Here is a 24,342-nt window from a genome sequence, read left to right as displayed (position 1 = left end):
TTTAAATGTGTTGCCTGGGTAATGGATTTTTGTCGCTGCCGTTGTATTCTTTTTCTGGTAGTCAGTCAAATACGTGCTCTTGAATTAGCATTTAAGATTTTGCTGTAACCTATTTGTTTTATATGGACATGATAATCATTATATTACTTCAAAATCCTGGTGCTTAGCTAGGTAGAAAAGCTGTAAACAGAGAACTTCTGCAAGATTTGGGGTATCGGGGAACCCTTTCTCCCCAGGACCAGTTTTTGGTCACTGCTGCAGTGTCGGGGACTAGTAGCTCCCCAGCAAAGGAAAGAGCATTTATGAGCATGCTTGCCTGTTTCTATCACTTTTCCCTACTCTCCTGCGGTAAAAGAACTTAACCATCTTTGCTGTATAGAAACATGGATTTTCAACGTCCCTTTTCACTTTCATTAAAAAGATAGAGCTCTTCTAACATACTGAGTTAGGAAATTTAGGCTGATTTGGAGAATGATAATACTGAAAGAGGCTGAAGAGAATATTACATGTGGAGATAAGCTCTGTAAGTGTGAAATAATGCCCCATTCTGTTAGAAAAGAGCTAGATTTTATTTTTATTACTGTTTTTAATTGAACATCCCCAAGGAGAGTTCCCAAATCTTTTTTTCTTGGGGCAATTTAGGTTTGGGATTTCAGCTCAAAGCAGTCTTGAATTGTAAACCTATATGTCAAAAATGACAGTTGAAAAAGAGTTTTTAAAAGGTTTTGCTAATAAACGTGATTTTTTAATGCATATAGACATATAATCCTCAGTCTGCTGGTATTCACCTTCAAAGTTAGAGCGGGTTCAGTTCTTTCCTTTACAATTAGAATTTCATTCATGAATGTGCTTTCCTTGTAATGCTTTTCACAAAAGCTCTTGTGCAATGACTCAGTAATATTCCTCTCCTACCTGACAGAGGCATCAGATGTAGAAATCTACATTTGAGCTATATTTAATGGAGAGAAATAACCAATTTTATATGCAATTCATCTCAAAAAAGATGCTGACAGGTCAGGTGAGTTATATCCTAAATGTGCCTATTTTTCCCCATGGCTCATGAAAAGTATAATTTCTCATGCTGACAAGGACAGATAAATCTCATGCTGCAGCCAAAGTCACAGTAGATTTTGACTAGGTGGATCTGACTGGATAGTGGAGGCCCTATATCACTTCCTAAAAAAATCACAACTTTTTGCCTGTGGCCTTCTAAAAATGTATTTTTCCTCTTCCTCTTTCACTTTGTGCCAATTACAGGGGCTTTTTCCTTCCTCTTCTGGTGAGAAGGAGAACTTTGCACAGAGCCACAGGCATTGGCATGCTTTGAGTGATCCTGACGATGACAGTTGGAATAGCTTTCACTAGTGTAAAATTAAAACAATTAACATAAAATTGGAATGTTAATATATGCTCCCAATTTGAATCTCGTAGCAGGACACATCTGCCATTTTGTCTGGGTACTAGTTTTTGCCAGTTTTTTTTAATAGCCAAAAGGAAAAGACTTTCTGCCAAGTGGAACAAGTGGCATCCTGTCCAGTGTAAATGGATAACAATGTAGCTTTGTAAAAATAAATCAACTAAAACATATCTAGAAGAAAGACATTCTGTTTCGGTTAGAGGATAACTTATAAAAGTCATGGCTGGAGTTAAATGGGCTGCTGTGACCTAATTAATTTTATAAACTCAATCTCTTACATTTATGTTTAAATTAAGAAACACAGAACCTTTCTAGAAGCTACAGAATTTTTTTGGAAGAGTTTAAGATAAAATTTTCTGAACAAAAATTTGCCATTAGACTTCTTCTAGGTACCTTTATGTATGAATAAAATTGATTTGCCAAAGGATTACATCAAAATATTTTATGAATAATAACTATAAAATTAAATAACATAGATTAAATCTTGATTCCAGAAATCTATCATACTATTAAAAAATCTAGCTTGCATTTTTGTTTATCATCTGTTACACTGATTATTTTAGTTTATTGCAAGTGGGGAGATTTGCCAACACTTGAGAAACTGAACATTAATTTTAAACAGGGTGAGTGTATATGTTAATTTGAATGAAATGTTAGGCAGCATTTAGTAAAAAAATGAGAAATGGTTTTCTGGTTTTGTGGTGTGGGTTTTTTCTTTATTTATGGGGGGTTTGTTGTTGGTTTTCTTTTAATTCTTGCAACTCTGTGGATGCATACATTATTTTCCCTGCCTGGATGCAATACAAGAGAGGAAACAGTACATCTGAGAGTTAATGCAAATACTCTTCCTTCTTCATATTCTTTTGAGAGGAAACCRTAAAGAGGAAGCTTCTGTTTTACCTCTTCCTCACTCACAGCTTCTCRGCTATTTTCCGTGGAAGTGCCTCCACTGAAAGCCTCCACCTTTGGGCCATCTTTGCAAGGTGATTTCACTGCCTGCATCTTTAGTGCTCACTGCTTTCTCAGGTGGCATTAATCTGGAGCTGACCTGATCTCTGACATCTGGCTGTTGCCCAAAGGGTTATGAACAGCTGAGGATAAGACCAAAGTCTCATTAATTTGTCTCTGCTACTGCTTGGCAGCACCATAAGCAGCTTCAGTTCCTGAAACTGTGTAAATCACAAATATAATACTGCTTCACTTTACATCTGTTTGGTATTTGGATGGTTTTTGGTATTTTAAAAACCTGGGGGGAAAAGGGGGTTAAGGGGACAAGATAGATCAGAAAAACTGCTGCTGAATTATATGGCTAAGGCTCGTATAATCACCTGGAAAAGCAAATACAGCAAAAAAAGTGAAGTGCGTGCAGCCCAATGTATGTGTATCACAAGCATACATTATACGTATACACATGAAATGTACTCTGCTGCCATTTTTTAAAATAAAATTCTCAGAGCTGTGCTTCCACAGTGCCTAGCAAACCTGGTGGCAAGTTATAATATAAATTGTCTAAAATAATAATTACTGTAAGACCAAAGTAATGCACATGATGGGCCCTACCTATCCAGGATCTGCAGAATTTTGTAGAGTCATCAGTGAGAGAGGAAGAGAGAAAGCCAGCTTGCTTGGAAGCTGGCCCAGCAGAGTAGCATTAAATCCCTGGGGAATTAGCAACGTCATATCCCCATCCCACTTTTAGCTCCAACAGCAGTGTTTTCTCCAGGAGGATATAGATTAAACAAACAAACAAACAAAACCCAACTAAGAACAGTTTTGCAGAAACACTTTTGAGACCAGAGATACGTGGGTATCTATGTAYGCCTCTTAAGGGACAGACTATGAGAGAAATCAGTGTGCTACAGTGTTAGCCATATTTATTGAGCTAGCAGAAAGAGAATGAGATTATAGTTGTGAAAGTGGTTCTTAACCTATATAAAAATAAAGAATAGAATATGAAATTCCTTTCTTGGGGTCTAGGGTTTAGGCTTATAATCTCAGTAGTCCTATTATTGCTGGCATTAGAATGGGCACAGTTTTAATCAAAAACCTTGTTCCTACTGGGTCATCAGGCAACAGAGAAAGTCTGTCTTCCTTTTTTTTTTTCCTCTTTCTCCAATAACTAGCTTCAGTTCTGGCTATATAGTTTTAAACCTGTAGAGGAGATTTCTTTTTCTCCTGCAGCCAAAGATAAATAGATCAGAAAAAACATTCTCTTTATCACTATGTAGCATTAAAATGCCTCAGGGGAAATTATTATAAATGGAAAGAAGCATATTATTTGCAGTGGATACTTTTCCAAAGAACGTTTAAATCAAAGATGGGGAGGAAGGGGGAGAAAGTGTATGTTCTTTAAAATCCTCTTTATATGGTATTTTCTCAAATAATGTTCAAAAATGTCTATCTGAGTAGCTGTTACATTTCTTTTTCACCCTGTGCCATGGGACTGACTTCAGGGAATAAGATATTGACCTTTTTCCTCAGTAAGAAGAGTAAAACAATAGTTTTCCACTTTATTCTTTAAAGAGAGATCTTCTCCCCATTACCTCATATGTCTTATCTTATTTTTCCTAGAAGGAGTTATTGATCTGCATTTAAAGCTTGGCATATCAGAGATTTGCCACAGATTTGTAAACCAACATAGCATAAATGGTGCAAAGCTCAAATGCGGTAAAGTGGGCAATGAATGACTTGTACAGGTGGAAGAGTAGGAATTTCCCAGACAGATGTAGGAAACTTTTAATTAATGCAATTTGTTTTGTTATTACCATAATGACTCTTTTCTGAATATGAAGGATAAACTGTTACTGAAGCTTAAGTATCTAGAATTAAGATTAAGAATCCCAGATGGACTTTTTTGAAGACTGTCCTTGAAGAACAAATTTTCAGTTGGTCAAAACAGTTAAGTGCGGTGTTTATTCTGATAATATGTCTTGATGAAGATATTTTCATTGATTAGCAGCAGCACAACGGTTTTATATATTTACATGATGAAGGTATGTAAAGTGCCTTTAAAGAGTATCCTTTCTAATTTGTATTTGCCTCAGTAAATACCTAAACCAGAAACAGCAAAATGAGAATTCTTATTTTAGGATGCAGTTAGCTTAAACTGAATGTTGATGTCTGAGAATTTATAGTGGTGGGAATTACTTTCATTGTTTTACCATCATAACAACCGTTATTTAGTCATGAAGCCAGATAGCGTAGTACTTGAATCAAAAATACAAGTAGTGATTGGCTTCTTCAAGGGCAGAGATACTATCCTACTACCTAGTGAGGTTGAAGGGCAAAGATAACTATCCTACTACCCAGTGAGAGTGTTTCACTGCAAAATTCCTCAAGACTATCTTTCAAGGTTTTAATCATTACTGCACACAAGTAACCATTGGGAGCTGTTACTCAGCTGTTCTGTTACAGGGCAGTTACAGAAAAAAATAAGCCTTTCGGCTAGATTCGCCCTGAAAACGTATACAAAATAAACGTTGCAGAAACACAGTTGTAAACCTAAATTCTGCCTGTCTGCAGCCTGAAGTACCCCACAAAGACATGAATAGTGAGCGCTGAGGAGATCAACATGAACRCAGGCCTCAATAAAAGCTTCTGTGCTTTATCTGTTACCATCTTTACTTCTCCTTGCCCGTGTTAACTGAGAGACCCCGTCTGCCCTTCTGGGCCTCCTAGAGCATGCTGGCCCTTCCTTCTGTGTGCCCATACCCTTGGAGCACAGGCATGTCCCAGGTCCTCCCCAGCTCCGGAGGGAACAGCGCTCAGGGGTGCGRCCAGGCACCGCATCTGCACGAACCGAACCAAGTCATAAAAGGACTTTGAACTGGAACCTGAAGATCAGGCTCTTCGGGTTCCTTCGATAAGCCAAAAGATCAGCATGATTTCCCCAGACCCAGTTTGTGAACAAACTACTATAACATTCTGAGCTAGTATTAAAATTTTTACATGATATTCAGTGACCTTGAGCTTTATTTTCTACACTTTGAAACAAACAAACAAAAAAATCTTATAGCTTGAAAAGACTTTTAGAGAAGGAAATTCTGACAATTCCTTACTTGGCTATTTATCTAGCAAGAAAATATTTTTCTTTTTTTGACTAAGAACTGTTCAGACAATTCCTTTTTAGACTCATTTTTTTTAATTACGTTTCTAATCATGGAATATATGCCTGAATTGTTTCCATACCTGAGTACAACACAGAGACATGGACTATATGAACTTTAAGTCTGCTTCTCTGATCACTATACCAAATTTTAACTTGCTGTAAAAAGAATTTCTTTTATGTTCAATATATTTGAATCAATATTTTGTAGTATAGTAACAGGTTATTTTAATTCTGGAAATTTTCAACATTCACATATCAAAAAATTTTCAAAATTACTGGTCAAAAAATAATTAGATAGTAAAGGTACTGTGATACAAGTCAATAAATACAAAACATATTATCTTTTCAAGATGTTCACTTAATGATATATAACCTTAGCTTGTATCATGTAACAGCAGAGCAGTAAATTTCTACACAGGCTGTGGTGTCTGTCTTGCTATGTCAGTAGGTTTTAAGGGTCAGATCTTTCAAACTTTTGCCTGTAGACCTAACTCTGCAGAATCAATAACTTCCCTGTAGCTCAGTGAGAATGGTTCTATATCTAAAGGCAAGAATACACAAGTCCTAGGTACCAAGGAGCTAGTATTGATGTAGATGGTTGCAAAATGTGTGCGGSGGTTGCTTTACTTTTTGCTGCATGTTATCATCATCAAGCTCAAAAATGTAATTAAATTATATATAGTGTGTGTATGTTTATATATATATGGATTTATGTGTATGTGTATGTATAATATATGTAAAACATTCTTGTATTTATATATATATCTATATAATTGATATATATGCAATGTTTACATATATTTATATTTTTTCTATATGTAAAGTTTTTATATATAAATATATATATTTATGTACACACACATGTTTAGACACACAAATTCTAGTCATGAAAATGAGACTTATTTTGTTTTACTTAACTTTCAGCACTACTGAGTTAAAAGCACAAAGTTGATAATTTAGGATCATTCATTTACTTCCCATATTTACCATGCCATTTCACTTAACTGAGTAGTGAACTGAATGATAAAGTATCATTATAGAGCAAGGATCGCACATTAAAATATTTTTTGGATGAGGGAAGAAAAATATTTTATGTATATTTTTGTTCAACAGTAGAAGACCGATTTCTGAAGAAAACCACCTGAAAGCTATAGATATGAGGCCTCTCACAAAGACAAGCTTGATATACTAAAGGCAGCTAGTAGTAAGATGAAGCAATATAAACATTAGATTTAGTGAAAACGCTATTGTTGTTTTCCAGACTGATTGTTTTTTGGCTGTCTTCAAAGCTAGATTAGGTCGCCCAGGGCCCTGTCCAGTCAAGTTTTGAAATGATCTTCATAAAAGAGAGCACGATGGTGGGATAACTGTTACAGAAAGGCATTYAGCATGTAGTTTGTGAATTTAAATACACCTCTGAGATTCGGCTGGCGTCTGCATCACACTTTCTCTTTAGAACAGGCTGTATGAATGGCATCTGAGAATCTGTTTTGTGTCTGAATTCACATGCTGATATTTTAAAGTTAGTAGAGTAAATAGACTCATACCATCACAGATGTCTGCTTTATATTTGGTGCAATGTGCTGCTGTGATATGCTGTAATTACATTATAGTCTTCAATTTTAATGGGGAGTATTTGTTTTGTAACATTCCTAGTCCATCACTCAAAGAAAAAAAGTTATGGATTCTAATTAGCATACATTTGTGTGCATGTATATTTAAATACTTCCATGATATGTGCAACTTTTTCCTAATCAGAAATTCATGGGAAAAAATGAATTCCATAAATGAATGACTTATAATGAACAACTGCTAGTTAGTATTATCTATATTGTTATCAGGAAATATAAATTAAATTTTCAACATGAGCTGAAGGTGCTGCCTACCAATGTAGTAAAGTTAGATGCATGGGATGTTACATAGGATAGGCCTTATTTTTTCATGTTACATTTAATTGAACTTAATTTCCTGGTCTGACTCCTGGGATGGTTGTGGCAGAGATCTTTCTATAGCACTTCTGGCTTTTAATGAGAATAGGTAGTGAATTTCACTCTGAAGCATAAAGTTCTTCTATTATTATCACTTCTGTATTGTGGAAATGATCTTTTTATTTTCCACTGCCCAAGTAAACAGTAGAATACTTTCTATCACAGCAGCTCTAAAAATAGTAACTGGTCTGTTCCTTTGGGGATTTTTGCCTTGAAGATTGTTCAGATGGTTTTCTAAGCATGACCTGAGCATGCTGCTCACAGAAATGACACATAGGTATGAGTGGAAAAATAGTTCTTTTTTAATTTTGCCTAGTTTCACTAAGTGACATGAGTAAATAAAATTTAAAATAGAGTAAGGTASCTAAATAGGATTTGGGACTGTGTTGAATGATTTAAGAGTGGTTGAGACTGGTTTCTACAAAAGTCTTGTCAAGAAACACCAAGTGTTGTGAGAGAGAATTTTTATTTCCAAGAAAAAGATTATCATTATCATTCCAGTAAGCAGGTCCCAACTGTCAGATACCTGTGTTAAAAAAAGGTCAAAGAATTGAGAAAGATTCTGCAATGGTTTCTTCAGTCTATCAAAAACTAGATTTGTCAGTGACTATCTTTGGGTTTGTCAGCAACATTGGACACCACTGATGATGAAAACTGACTTATTTCAGCAAATCTGAATGCATGTCATTTTGGACATGGCCTTGAAATTAGCACTATACTGCTCACATCATGAGAGCAAGAATTCCTGCTTTATCATAGCTTTGACTGGGGACGTGCTAAGGAGATCTGGATTGTAATGCTGCTGGCATTTAGAAAAATGTGGGTTTTTTTATCTGATCTGAACAGCCAGATCACTTGGAAGTGCCATTAAAAATGATAGCAGGGATGGTATACAATTATACCTCACCAGAGGAAAAAACACAGTCGCTGCATGGTGTAATCTCAGGGAAACCCACATTAGACACTGTGGCTATCATAGACTTAATGAATTTTCAGTTGCTTCTAGTCAGTTTACAGAATTAGGTAAAACTTTGCTTTATTTCTGTTTTATTWAGACTACTTGAAATGGCAGTCTTAGATATGCTTCCCACGTAGCATTCTCTCCTAGTTGTGAAGTCTACGCCAGTTTTGTGCCTGTGTGGTTGGTCCGTTATCCTTGATTACAATCTTGGAAACTCCAGGATGTGTAGCTGTGCTTACCAAAAGGAGGGTTTTTGTTTGGCAGAGGATACTTTTTCCTTTTGCACTGCTGAGAGTATTGTCAGATGTACCACAGCCTCACATGAGGCTTCCTTTATGTGAAAACGAAAGCAGAGAGGAGAAGGAGCCTAGAAACATTTCTGGGTCCACCAGCTGGAATATCTGGAGCAGGAAAATCTGCTCCTGTGTGTGTGGTTCCAAGCAAATATTAGCTGGAGTGCTCATCCCAAACTGGAATATATGCATGTTCTAGAACTTTATTTTTTGGAATTTTCCCCCCCGTTGACCCTGTTTCCCCTCTGATAAACCTTAATGCTTATTCTTTTTCCCAGAGAGGACGACAAAACCATAATAGAAAGTGTCATGAATATTAATTCTAATAGGTCATGGTTACTAGAGTTATAAAATACTAAGTAGATACTATAATATTAAATTCATCCTTGAATTGAATAAATATTTTAATCAACATGCATCAGATGGGAGTTGCTACATTACTTACAAAATCCATGAATCAGTTATGCAATGTGTCTCAAATGATTGCCAGTAAGATCTTCATATGACAATAATTATGTAACATACGTATTTTAAAGACAAGCAATTTTACAAATAATACACTTTTTTTTGGTATTCTCTTAAACTTGGCATTTTAGCTACCATGAGTCCATGAAATTACCATGTCTAGAAGAAAATGCCTTGAAAGCATTGAAAGATCAGAGATCTCTTTCCAATTATGTAGTTTCCTGTAGTAGCCCCAGAGTCCAAAAATACTAGACCTTAGACCTATCATTTGTTAGAATTGAGCACTGTTCATTCTAAACCTTACATAAATGTTTATTTTGGTTTATAAAAAATATTTTTCCAAGAGGGAAGAGAAGAAAAAAGTATTTAAAAGATAATTTGAAAAAATGGTTAAAGTTACTCAGAGATAAGTGCTATCAGAACAGTGATGGGCAGCAGAGATATTAATAAACAGAGAGCATAAGCAGCAGTCAAAAGTATACAGTAAAAATCCAGCTTTTTACACAAAAGCACAAGTTTATGAGAAAACATTATCGTACATGCAATATGTACAATCAATTTAGAAATGTGAAAAAATGCATGAAGAATTTAAATATTAATCCAAGTGCATTTGCTTCAATGATTTTATTTCTTTAGTAGGTATGTGTGTGTAAACATTGAAATTAAATTTATTAGGATTTAAACCAGTATTAAAAAGATGTTTAAGACTGAAACAATGAATAGATAAAGTATATAATGTGTGTATTTTCTTGTGCTGAAATATTGTTTATTTAAAACAGTGTCATGCTGACATAATGTGGGCTGTGTTTTTCTTACAAAATTCTGGAACACCAGTGGTGTTAAAAATCTGCCTAAACATGAACATTGACTGTGAAGCTGCTTTTCATGGATAACTTCTTTTTAAAAGTAGCGATTTTATATCAAGTGAAATTACCTAAAAAACAATACAAAAGCATCATAAAAATGTTTTCTTGAAAATATGTTTTCAAGAATGTGAACTGAAAGAAGGGAAATCTGAGATCAGTAAGTTAAGAACTTTCCAGGATGGAAATATGGAAAGTTCTGCTTAAAATTCAAGATTTACTCTTTTACYCCACTCAGTAGCATAATTCTCCCTTGAAACAGGGAAAGTTTAAAATTCTTTCAACTGTTTAAAAAGTGTTATAAATCGAAATGTGAAGTATATTGACAATATGTGGTTAGCACATAGATGAAGATCGATATATGCCTGTGGCTGCTATCAAATACAATGAAAATGTGCTTTAGTTTACTGCACAAGTCATGAATTTAAGCCTATGTTCTCATAAATAACAATGGTAAAGTCATTATAAAACACATCTTGCAATATGTTGTATTTTTCAAATGTTATATTGTGCTATTAGAAATATTGGAATAAGAAAATAGTGTCTTTTTGTTGGTTCTGAATACTATGTTTACAGAACGGAGTGGTATACGGTCATAGAAATAAAGCTTAGTTCAGTATTTACTTTAGGAAATGTTGAAGCTCAACTATAATTAGCATGAACATTGTATGTATTGTTACATATGCTTTCAGCAATCGGAAAAACCATTTAGAGGGTTTGTATGGGAGTATTTTTTAAATTGGCAGACAGGACAGATTGAATCAGAGGTTTGAAAAAGTAGTACTTCTAATTTTTTTTTTAAATTCCTGCTATTAATTTCCTGTGAAGTAAATATTAAGATCTGAAGAAATGTCAGCTGGTCAGATAGCCTACCAGCCATGGTCCTGCTAAAGTAGAATAGGTTATATGTTGAGCTCTGCAAAAAGAAATGACAAAGTGATGAAAAAGGGGAAAAAAAAAAAAAAAAAAAAAAGAGAGCCTTTAATGCTAAAATGTAAAATGTATTCCTCAGGAAGCTGAATGAACTTCCAGATTTTTAACTGCACATGGCTTTTTCCTACTACTTTTCCAGTATTGTGATCATGCAGTGCAGTAGAGAAGGCTGAGACTGGATGCCAAATTTATTAATTTAATAAGTAAATGCTACCTAACAGGTTTCCTATCTTTGGCTCCCCGTAAAACAGTCTTGTCCGGGGGAGGAGATCCTGCTTTCTTCATTCCTCGCAGAAGAGGCAGCCTCTTGGCTTTGTGCAGGCAGCYCGGTCCCCAGCCCGCCGCGGAGCTGTGCTCGGCCACCCGCGCGGCTGCCAGCGCCTCGCGGCTCCCTTCCGCGGGAGGCAGCGGCAGCGCGCCGCGGCGGCTTGTCACCGGCTTGCTTCGAGCTCCTCCTGAGTCAGGACGTTTTCTCTCTATGTAACAATACTTCCAATTTTTTTTCTTTTTTTTCTGAATTCCAGTTGAGCCACGCTTTCGGTAGAGCAGCTTGCTTGAATGATAATTAAGAGCGTTCGGGGTATTAGCATGGTGCAATGTAAGTGTACTGTAGCGCTTTACAAACTTCTGTTCCATTCAGCAGACTCTCTGTTGCCCCCTTTTTTCAGATGACGGTTGCTGCTGGTACGAGCATTGAGAATAACATTCAAAGGACCATATCCTGCCCTAATGTATGTTCCACATATCTTGGATTTTTGTGTAATTTGAATGCAAAGCCTCATTATGTGAATATGATATTGTGTTGCCCACAGAAATTTGTGCATCTTGAGGTTGCTTCATATTATATATTTCAAGGTTACTGAATATTGTACTACAAGTGAGGTTCAGCAGATCAAAATGCTGTATTACTGTGACTTTTCCTATGTGATTGATGGCTCTGCTAAATAAAGACAATGATAATATATTCACAGTTTTTCTGAGTTTACCTTGCTTCCCTCCCAGCTCAGTGCTCCTGTCAGTTGATATCAGTAAAACAGCAACAGGCAAAATGAGGAAAGCAATGGGAAGCTATATCTGTTCTACATAACTTGGTTCTAAATTGAATTTCAAAATGAGGATGTATTTTACTAAATTTGGAAGGCTGGTAATTTCATTTATCCTGGCTCAACATATATATCCTGTGACTTAAAATGGAAGAAGGGAGGAGTAAATACAGCTGATGAAAGAGAATAAGAAATCTATTTTGTTAACAAAAGAAGCAATTTATTCACTTGTAGTATAATAGGTTATGTATCTCTTTTTTTTGATAATACAGTTGATAAAATGCAAAGTCATTGGACCAAAAATGTATTTGATATATTAWTGGGGAAATAGTAATGGGAATTTGGGATGTACTACAAAGAACAGACTTTGGCTGTGAATTACATTATACTTTTTTTATCGTGTTAGATGTTTAATAATTTATTTTACCTGAAAATTTTCTGGTTAAAGATTATTGTGTTTAACTAGCAGAAGAAGTACTGGATAAACATTTTCATGACCTTAATTTCCTTAAAGGTATAATACACAGTCGAAGTACAAGTGCAATATACTTACAATTACTAATAGCTAAGAGTAAAATTACTGTGATTATTAGTATTGGTAGGAAGTTAGTCTGTCCTCCCTCTCTGAAAAAAAAAAAAAAAAAGAACAAAACAGGTTAGGTGAGCAGCCTAGACCAGATGTTAAAGACGATTCCCAAAYCTGATATAGGAAAGAGTGTAATTTCTGTTTGGATAACAGTGAAAAATTTTGCAGTTCATTTAAAAATTTGTATTTTAATATTTTCCTCTGAAATCTTTCCACAAATTAACCAAAATTTTCAAAATGTCTTTAATAAAAAAGCTAGTGGTCATTATTACTGWACATATACTAAAATTAAAATCTTTCCTATTTAAAGCTACTGTTTATTTTCTTCCCATGAGAAAATAACATAGCTTAGTCACAAAAGGTGTGAAATATGTTTTTACAATTGTTAATTACTTGTATCCAAAGTCACTGTCAAGGGGTCATGAGACCTAGTTTTAGATTCTCACTGTATTAATGAGTACAAGAAACCCAATTCTTAACTCTTAAGACTTAACTCTTCTTACTGTTCACTTTCACTTCTTTAGTGTTGATACAAAACAGGAACAGTTTTGATTTTTTTTTTYCTAAAATTACTTCAGTATGTACAGGGGATAGCTTTATGGTTCAGCCTCATGTTAGAGAATTTAAATGTAATAGTTCTTCCTCATGGTCTGCAATTTTCTGGAAAGAAAATAGATGCTATCCTAAAAAGAATTAAGAGAGTAAGACTTTCTTCCCAAGAGAGAAATAATAATAATAAAAAAAAGGTAGTTTTGTATTTTTAAATATCATACTGTATCAAGKAACCATTTCTTAACCTTTAAGATCATCTCTTTTAGCTAACTATTGCAAAATAGGTATTCTTTCTTTGAGTCTGGCAAACAGATGGATACAATGGATTGTGCAATGAACCATCTTTTAAGCTTTGACCACCTTAGCAAGTAGCTTCAGGCATGTGAACAGCTGGAATCCACGGCAATACTTGCACCTGAAAAGATGCTAATATTTGTAGACATTTCATCAGTGGAAACACAGATATTAGCTTTTCTCTTTAACAATGGTTTTAAATAAGTCAAGAAGTAATAAGTTACTAGAAAATCGGGAGATGGTTCATATCCGGTCTTGAATTCTGATCATGAAAAAATCGTAGCATACCAGCTATTAGTATTTCCCTCAAGTTTTGTAATATGAATTTGATTGTATTGTACTCGTGTAACCAAAGACCATCATCGCATTCTCAAATTTGTAAGAAATGGACAATGCTATGATATTACCCTTTGTCTAAACCTAGTTCCTCAGATAGTTAGAAAGGTGACGTGTATTTTTTTCAAAATCAGCAAAAGCCTAAAAAAAAACACAACCAAGAATGGAAACTTTGTCTTCAAGTCTTCAAGAAAAGCTAGTAAACCTGCTTCTGTTATAACAATTAAGGAGAAATCCTATTGTTTCATGCTTCTTCAAATGCAAATTTTCTAATGAAGTTGAGGCAAGTTTCAAATCCTGTCCTTCAGGACCTTTACTGTCAGGTCCTCAGTTTAACATAGAAAGAATTCACTTATTTCCATCCCAGAAAAGAATAAGTTTTTTCTATCATTAGCTTTGTCTTTCAGAAAGTCATATCAGACTTACTAGGGAGAGTTCTTCAACTTAAACTAAAAAAAAAAAAAAAAAACACAAAAGTGCATATATTCAACCTCTGACATGTTGCAGGACTTGATGAGCTTCACACTTGCAACTCATTTGACTGACATGTAATTTAGGTTTTGTGTTTAACATTAACTAGACTAGTGCATGGTCATTAACAATTAATGAAATGCTATGTCTAAATGATTGGGAAAATGATTAACAGTTATTTGTATGAATTAGCTCTGYTGTTTATATCCAAGAACAAAATATGTTTTTTGTGTTCAGGGTTTTTTTCCAATATTAATTTATTACCAACCTCATTTCAAAAGGTTATTAACTTCCTATACATTATTAACATGATGTATATTCACTGGCTTGCCTTTCAGTAGCATTTGATTAAATTTTTAAAGCCCTTTTAGGAGTTTAGGAAGGCATGATGTCTTCCTGTGTAAAACGTGTTATTTTGACTCTTCCTGCTTACATTTATCTAAGCACTCTGTTGTTTCATCTTTAATTACACGCTTGGTTGGTTTCTTCAGACTGAGCTGAGGTACACTGGTCTGTAATTTTTCTTATCACTTTATATTCCTTTTCTGAAAATTTGCTCCACAGGATCWGTCTATGAGAGAATTTTTGTTACAAAATACTAACAGGGAGATACGATATTTATTCTACTTCACACTTCCAAGAACTCTCAATGAGAGAAGTTCATCTTTGACTGATGATTTTTTAACTTGAATTCTTCGAATTTCTTTCTAATTTCATCAGATTCACTTCAAATTTTAGAGTTTACAGTTAATAAAGATTGAAAGTCCTGTGAGATCCAGCAGAATCCTTTTCAGAGGCAGAATATAATCCTGAACAGCATCTACATAGCACCCCTGTGCACAAAGCCTGCAGCAAAGGTGGAGAGGAGAAATTTGCCCATCTGCCTTCCCTCAGCTGCTCTGGGGGAGGACAGGAAAGGAAGAGAATTCTGCTTTGCAAGCCCTTCTTTGAGGCAAAAGGAGTTTTCTGGGGCCTTACAGCAACTGCAAAAGCAGATCCAGCTTCAGTTTTGAGAAACATTGTGACTGAAAAAGTCACTCAAAAATTGAGCTACACATAAAAATTCACATAAAAATGTGAATCAGAGTGGGACACAATTTGCAAATTGTTTTATCAGTTCCTAAATCCTCTAGTTGCCTGATGATTAGGAATTGTTTAGATAACCATTCATTACTGAATAAAATCCAATCCCTTAGCCTTTTTCACAAGTACAGTTTTCTGTTATGATTGAGTCTTCTTAAGCTAGTTAGAAGAAATATGCAAAAGTAACAATTCAGTGCACTTTGTATATTTAAGAAAGTAAATTAATTAAACAACTATTTTATTCCATTGAATTCCAAACCCATAATTAACTGTATGAACCATTTAGAAATTTAATAACTGGCATTAAGGTTGTCAAATCTACAGCTGAATCTATGTTGAATGCAAGATAACTTTTCAGCTCTTGGGTTACATTATTCTGAAATAATCTAGTTCTCTAGTTTCCCATAAGTACTGTGAATTGCACAAGCTTATATTTTTGCCTCTTGTAACAAGGAAAGCTCTGAACAAGCACTTTTATTTTATATTTATTTTTAAGACTGTAATTTTTTTTGCTCTCCTGTTTTTCACTAGAGAATACTGCTAGAAGCATAAAATTTCAAATCAGTCCAAATTGCATTGGTTCAGCCTTTTAATTACATGGCATTAATTAATTGCATACAGTTTTCTAAAACTCAGTTACTTAKTCAAACAGAGACATAGTATATTTGATTCGGCTTTTCTGGCTCTTAATCTCAGACCTAAAATATGTTTTTAGAAGTACTTGGATCTAGAAAAAGAATTGAGGTGCCAAAGCTGTACAGGAAATGTAAGAGCAGATTGCACGTGAGACATGTATGTTAAATGGAAACAAAGGYTTTATTGAGCCTAAGTGATATTTGTCAACGTTATTAATAACAAATGTAAGAAGGATGTATAGTACATTGATTTACATAATAAAAATATACTGCAAGGCCTGCAGTAAAACTGAAAATCAAKAAGAAACTTTGGAATATATTCAAATTTATGAAGTCAGAAATTATGAATTTCAAGGTGTAATTTTGTGTTTCACACAAATGAAAAAATCTAATTTGCCTGCTTTTGCTCTGCAAAGTATACATGTCCACATCATAGGCCTCATTTCTCTTTATTCCCACGTAAAATCTCTGTTTTCTATTTCTCATCATTATAAATTCTTTACATGAGAGAAGCTAAGTGAGAAAATGATAATATRGACAATAGTAATATGTTATTACAGTTTGTGCCCTTTCCTTATGTATCATTTAGTGGAATAATAAAAGGCACTTTACTGCTAGATTTGCTGCCTTTCATGTGAGATATCCCAAACCTTGCCCACCTATATATATGTATTGATTTTATAGGTTAGCCTTTAAACACCAGTGATTTTATACAGTTGCAAAATCTTTTAAAAATAAGAACTYTTTTTGTTAAGAAGAGAAAGTAATTTCAGTAAAAGGTTTACCTGAGTTCTCATATGCTTGGATGAACATTACAGATTGATGTAGAGTCATTTAAATGGATCCGTCTGTCATACTTTAATATCTCTATGCCATATTTCTTACTTGCTGTCTGGAAAAAGTGCAAGCTAATGGTCAGAAGAAGGACGGGAAACTTTGTATGCAGATCCAGTTGCTGTGGCTGCCTGACCTTGAGCCTCTGCAAAATAGGGGTATTAATACTCTTTTCTTTCACAGCTCTTTAAGATCCACAGTAAAAATGTAAATAGCAAAATGAAAAAGGAGATAGTAGCGGGTATTAGTAATCATGTTTTTTCCATAAAACAGTTTTTTCTTTCTAACCTCRTAACCATAAGTAGAACTTAAGTCTGCTTTTAAAAAAAATGATCTATATAATAAACAAGAACATAGGTCACAGTATACCTTTGCAAAAAAAGCTAATTATTTAATTTTAAACAAATGCAAAACAATGCAGTTTGTTACTGCACCACTAGTTACTGTTGCTATTTTTTCCATTGAAAAGCCACATTTGTACACCTTTCCAGAATTCTTGGTAGTAAMCAATATAGAAATGCAGGGCTTTTTTAAATGCTAGCATAGGTGATTCAAGCAGCTTTGTTCAAGTAGATATGTTTTAGTAGTTAYATAATTTAATATGTGTAAGTTTGTAACATAAACATCAATGGTCATCTTGGTGCTGTAGACAAGATATATAGCATAAATAGTCATATTTCATATAGCAATTCTGTAGGAAAATAGCAACTTGCCTAAATTTTATCAAATCCTASTATTAGGCAGCATCTTTTAAAACTGCTGCTTTTCATTCATCAGTAATCTTTAAAATGCTTTAATCAGTTTCAAAAGCTCTCCTAGACTCTTTGGGAAGGTTACAAAGAGCGAGAGAAAGCTTTGTTACCATAAAACATTGTGTTTCTTTTTCTCCTTTTATCACTTTTGAAAAATTTATATGAACAGAGAGCTTTGAGGCAATTGTCTGGGAAACAGAAACAAAACCTGTTCCGGGGCAGCTGGCAGGCAACCATCTTCATATGTGGGACAGAAAAGGACGAGCTCTCGTAGCCTGCTGCCCTGGGCAGGTAGTATGACAGTGGGTGAGGCAGTGCTGCAGTGTTTACACATGTGGCCTTGCCAAAATTCGTCACGTAAGTGAGTGAATAAAGATTTTCGTTGTGTTCTGACTCTGACTGTGGCTGAGGTTTTCACTGTTAAGCCCAAACAAATCTTGAAGGTAACTAAATGCTGAAATAGCTATTATTTAATTCACAAATTGTCATCTGCTAGCCTGGGTCTGCAACGCCAGATCAGGTCAGCAATCCTTTTCTTAAGGATTTGTTTACTGGTATCACCAGAAACAAGCAAGAAATCATAAAATAAGCAGCTTGCTATAAATGSAAGAGCTTTCCCATTCACTTGCCAGTTTTTCTTTAGGGCTGTGAAAGCTTCCTGAGCTTTCAGCTCAACTCTTTTAGCTCTCTTTCAGCTTAGGAACCAAGGATTTACTGAATAGATACCTACCTCATAAAGCTACAACCTCTTTCTATGTGATGCTTCAAGATAAGGCTTCYTGGCCTTCCCGATACTTTAAAATGTCAGACCCTGATGGCACATAGAAGTGTTATTTTTCTCCATGAAGAAAAAAAAAATGTAAGCAAGTTTCTTTTCTCAAGCTTTTATCCAAACACCATAGGTCAAAGTCTCTCTAGGAATTAATTCATTAACAAATAAACTTACAATCTTTCGGAAAAGCAGATTCAGTTAGTTCTCAGTGCCAGACACGTAGRCTGTGAAGCATTATTTTGAGCATGACGCTAATCTTTTGGCCTCCATCTCCCATTTCCCACCACAGGGCCAGCAAATCCCACTGTGCAGCCCAGCATTTCTGCTTCTGCTCCAGAGCCTGTGTGAGGCAATTAGCTGGCAGACCCGCCATCTCGCCAGCTGTGCCAAGTGGGTTAWATCCTAAGGTAGAAAGAGATAGCAGTAGTGTGCTGCAACTGGAGAAATGTGTCAATGGTGAACACATGCCTTAGCAACAGCATAGCGTCCTAGTCCTTAAGCATGAGACCACACACACCCGTGGTATCATCGTTATGTACACAGTGCTCTTTCCCCAGCACAGCCTTGGAAACACTCCCATGTGTTTCCATATCGTTTGGAAAATGACATTCCTCTGACTTGAGAGATCTGAAATTGCAAAAAAGAGATCAGGAAGTAGGGATCATAGCAGTGATAACAAGCAATTCACAAGGAATGGTGCTCAGATGAAATCTAAGTAGTTCCACACCGTTTAATTTTGGTTTTAATATGCTTTAGGAGTAGACACAATACTATATGGTTAGATATATTACCAAATACAGTATGCCAATTTATAGGAACTTATCTGTTGCATCTTCCAAGAGGAAACAATTTGAAAATTAATACATTAGCACAGGAWCACAGTTTCATTTTTAAAGAGTCAGTTTAACCATATAGATGAAGATTAGCACACAAGTAACAGTTTTCTTTCTGCGAGTGGAAACACTAATTTCAAAAGAGAATATGAATAAAAGAAAACATATCTTAAAGATGTGTAATACAACTCCTAGTAAGACAGATGTTATTCTCTATGGATTCCCTAAATTCTTGAAGAAGTTTGCATGGATCAGACCTACACAGGTAGAGTCTATATTTGTTTTTTCTCCCTGTTTGGTCTCTACAATTAAAAAGTCAAAAGTACAAAATTCTGCCCTGAATTTTCAGCTTCTCTGAAGTCCTTAAAAGCTACTCAGATTTTGGTAGCATGAACATAGTAGTCTTCTATGTGTCCTAACAGTGTTCACATTCTTTACCTGTGATTATTAATTTCAACAAATAAAATTGCTTGTTTTCTACAATCAGTGCTTTGTTACATGCTTGATTTCTGTAACACTGTCTTAGATGTTTAAGTGTGGTCAAAATAGCATATTTCAGTAACAAATAGTTACTACTTTTTCTTCTGAAGTCAGTTGACTCGGTCAATTTTGCAGTTGAATGAAAATGAAATAGGTATGAATCTAATGCAGGAAAGGATGCAGATCACAAGAGGGGAACCTAGCCTACATTTATGAGAGCTTTCATGCTACTTGAAAACTTCACTGATAGACAAATTTACTGAGCAGATTCACTGCTATGACATACCCAGGAACCTTAAGCTAGACATTCCTCGACTGTGGGCCCATGCAAGGTTTAACTGCATAGCTATACTCTAAGCATGCTTTACATATGCAGTTCAACAAACAAGAATGAGCACTACCCATGTCCATCTACTAATCCAGATCAAAATGTCCAGCTTTCAGACTCATCTATAAGCCACCATTTGCATGAGCAATRGAAAGAAGGTTCATCATAGAAGGCTCATCTCATCTCATGCCACATCTAAATCCAGCTTCTATGTGCTTCTATACAAGGAGCTGTACAGAGCAGGATCACTTTTCATCATTTTCTAATTTTTACAAGACTTCCCAACTGCTTTTCTCTCTCTCTTTTTTTCCTGCTCCTGAACCACATCTTAAGTAAGGAGTTTTTTAAGTCACAGGAGAAAAACCTAGATCTACACAGAGCTATCTGTTGCTTGACTTTTAAAAGAAATYAATGCATATAAAGATACACTTTCAGAAGGAGAGCAGATTTTCTTTTGKTTTGGCAATGCTTTGCCTCTCTACTAATATTTTAGTATAAGCACTAGATGGGAAGAATTATCTCTATAGCAGAGATTTAAGGCATAGCAAAGTTGTTTCTGGATCACAGTGATGCTCTTAGGTGCTTTCAGCTACTACTTGTCCAGGATACCACAGAATCACAGAATAGCTGAGGCTGGAAGAGACCCTGGAGATCATCTAGTCCAACCCTTCTGCTCAAGCAGGGTCTACCAGAGCAGATTACCCAGGACTGTTTCCAGTTGGGTTTTGAATATTTCCAGGGATGGAGACTCTACAACCTCTCTCAGCAACCTGTTCCTTCGTTCAACCATCCTCACAGCAAAAAAGTCTTTTCTTATGCTCAGATAGAATTTTCTATGTTTCACTTTGTGCCCATTGCCTCTTAACCTGTCACTGGCCACCACTGAGAAGAGTTTGGCTCCTTATTTTCTTTTTTTACATCCTTCCGTCCAATATTTATAAACATTGGTAAGATCCCCATGAACCTTCTCTTCTTCAGGCTGAACAGTCCCAGCTCATTCAGCCTCTCGTCATATAAGAGATGCTCCAATCCATTAATCACCTTCGTAGCCCGTTGCTGGACTCTCTCCAATAGCTCCATGTCTCTCTTGTATTGGGGAGCCCAGCACTGGACGCAGTACTCCAGATGTGGCCTCATCAGGACTGAGTAGAGGGAAAGCATCCCCTCCCTTGACCTTCTGGCAGTGTTCTGCCTAATGCAGCCCATGATATAGGCCTTCTTTGCCATTAGGGCACATTGCTAGCCCATGTTCAACTTGTTGTCCAGCAAGACCCCCAGAGCCTTCTTAGCCAAACTACTTTCCAACCAGTCAGCATATACTGCTGCCTGGGGTTATTCCTCCCCAGATGCAAGAATCTGCATTTATTGAGGTTCTCTGTGCCCATTTCTCCAGCCTGAAGCTAACTCCTTTTTGTATCATTTGTTTTGTATCTGGAAACTTGCTGAGTGTGTGCTCTGTCCCATCATCCCAGTCATTAATGAAAATGTTAAGCAGAACTGGTTCTAGTATCAGCCTCTGGGGAACACCACCAGCCTCCAGCTGGACTTTGTGCCATTGATCACAACTCTCTGAGCCCGGCAGTTTGGCCAGTTTCTATTCCACCTCACTGTCCACTTATCTAGCCTGTACATCATCAGCTTGTCTATAAGGATGTTACAGGAGAGTGTCAAAAGTCTGACTAAAGGCAAGCTAAACAACATCCACTGTTCTGCCTCCATCCACTACACCAATCATCTCATCACAGAAGGCTATAAGGTTGGTTAAGCACATTTTCTCCTCTGTAAATCCATGTTGACTTTCTCCAGATCACCTTCTTGCCTTCCATGTGTCTGGAAATTGTTTCCAGCATTAGTTGCTCCATCACCTTCACAGGGATCAATCTTCCTTAATTTGCATTTGTCTTAGAAAGCAGATACAAAAGAAGAGCCACCAGTTGGTAATGACCCAGAAATGTTCGTGTGGCAAAGGTTGTTATTCGTTTGTGGAAAAAAAAAGAATGCCATCTTCTCTTTTTGTTTTTTCCTCCTACTTTAGTCCCATAATTACTGCTGAGCTTACCTGACTACTTTCTGCACTTAGTTAAGAGGGCTGGAAAGAGAGCTTGTCTCTGCTGCAGCCATTAGCAATCTAAGTACTCATCCACTTGTACTCTGTTTAATTCAGTTTCAAGGAACTGTATTCACTTTAACACAAACTTGAATCAAAATGAACTTTACATCCCAGCATCCTTACTGGTCTTGCAGGAAAAAAAAAAAAAAAAAAAACACACACACACACACACATACACGAAACAAAAACAGCAAAGGTCAAAACTGTTCCCCTTGCCAATCTAACACTAGAGGAAACTATCTTCCAAAGATTACTAATGCACTGCTTGACAAACATAAGCCTAAATGGATTTAGAAAATCCTTCTTATTTTTTTTAATTACCCATTTTTGCCACATGTCTGTCATGAACTGTGCTTTCTAGTATCACAATGTAAAGACATTTTTAGTCTACGCAAGACAAGGATAATTACCACTCACTGTGATCAGTGGAAATCTGAGGTGAAGTGCTAACTGACTGTCATTTGAAACTAGGATTTAGTTCACTTGGGATATCTAGCTGTTTCTTAGTCATAAGCTTTTTTGTTAGTTCATTTATTTTAAATACTGTGCTGATATTTCAATTAAATGTATCTGACTAAACATCTTCACCTCTAATTTTAATAAAAAAGAACTACTTGGATCACTTACAGGTTGATCAGTACATCAAATTACAGGCTTAATTTTCTGCAACYAATTAAGCTATTGCTTTTTACTTTGATAACTACTAAAGATGTTGTCTGCCTCCTGACAATCTAAGCAGTTAGTTATTGTGTAAGGAACATTATTCAAAGTTTACAATACTTTCCAGTCCTCTGAAAGATAAAGTCTCCTCAAATAGCAGGCCACATTATTCCCAGTGTATCTGGGACACGGCAAGCAGTGTTTGAATTTCTTCTTTCTGCAATTTTTTCTGTACTACAGAATTAGAAAGATGTAATAATAAAGTTAGGCTGTGCTCTGACTGACTGGCTTAGGGTATGAGAATGTATGTCCCATTGCTGAAGAATTACTGTGAAAAAGAAATCAGTTCAGGATCTGTTTCTTTTTCTGCATAGATCTCCACGAATCTTTCAGTCCTTTAGCTAACTCCTGCAAACTTCAAATGTGGTGTTTGGGTGGGTTTCAACAGACAGCAGCAGCAAATTACGGTGGTTTTTTTGCTTTCTAACATATTGAAATAGTTGATGGAACAGAGTATTATTTTATGAAGCAAACAAGTGTTCTTTAGCGTTAATATTCTAACATGTACAAAATATACTTTTAGCATCAGTGTTAAGTATTTGAATTATGTAAATTTAGAGATCATTCAAAGTTTCAAAGTGGGATTACTGAAATTTCTAATTGTTAATTATGTGACCATAAGTTTATGTGAGCTTATGGATAGTCTGTTTTTTTTATGATTATTGATAATGAAAGTTTTGATTGAATCGTCTAAATGACTTTAACATTAAATACACATATTAGGAATGAGCAACCATAATAATAAATAATAAACCATATATACTTTTTTTGCAGCTATGTAGAAATCTGATTTTTTTTAATGAAAATATGTGCCTAAACTGGATAATGAAAGTTTAAAAGGACATGCCCAAACTCACAGTGAACAATTAGTTCACAGAGCTTTAATATTAGTCATATTCATGCTACTTACTTTTAATATTGATGTTCAGCAGGTCAGTCGTGCTGTCCTGGTCCCAGACCTTCAGAGAGTGGCAAATTGTGCATTGCTTTTGTGAAGGATATGAACATAAGGGCTATGCGGAAAACTTCAGGTGTTTGGTGGGTTGTTGCATTCACCCTGCGGTTCTTTGCTGATCATGACTGTAGTGAGGGTGCATTGCCATTCCCTCCTGGCCCGCCTGCCTGAGTGCTCTTTTCCTGGAGCAATGACTGCAGATAAAAACCACCCTGATTTAGGTGGGGATGTGGCTGGGACAATTTAATCCAGCAACTGGGAAGTGTATCTTTTCCCCAGTTTGGAGGTAGYTGAGGTGAATATGTTTCCAGACAAACTTAATTTAAAATGTAAAATAAAATGAGTTTATGCTTCTAAAAATGCAAATGTAAACTATGCAGGTGCATCTAAATTCTTCTTCGGAGGAAAGATAGGACTGTATGTGTGACAGAGACCCAGACAAATCAGTTGTATCTGTGTGTTAAAACAGTGTTCCTTTGATATAAATCTCATAACACCAAGCTTCTGTTATTCAAACTCAAAAAAAAAAA

General features: G+C 35.7%; 1 protein-coding gene across 1 annotated transcript in view; it reads left to right on the top strand.

The window, feature by feature from the left end:
* The window catches only part of PPFIA2 (PPFI scaffold protein A2), a 338,119-nt gene that overhangs the window by 156,085 nt on the left and 157,692 nt on the right, over positions 1-24,342 (top strand). The window contains exon 3 of the mRNA XM_085307650.1: positions 11,697-11,759. Within this exon, the coding sequence (XP_085163776.1) occupies positions 11,697-11,759 (63 nt within the window). The remainder of the gene's footprint in view (positions 1-11,696; positions 11,760-24,342) is intronic.

This window comes from Rhea americana, unplaced genomic scaffold, assembly GCF_003343005.1.
Source record: "Rhea americana isolate MKP2758 unplaced genomic scaffold, rheAme1 scaffold_260, whole genome shotgun sequence".
In the NCBI taxonomy this organism is placed as follows: Eukaryota; Metazoa; Chordata; class Aves; order Rheiformes; family Rheidae; genus Rhea; species Rhea americana.
This window is presented reverse-complemented; position numbering and strand designations above follow the sequence as displayed.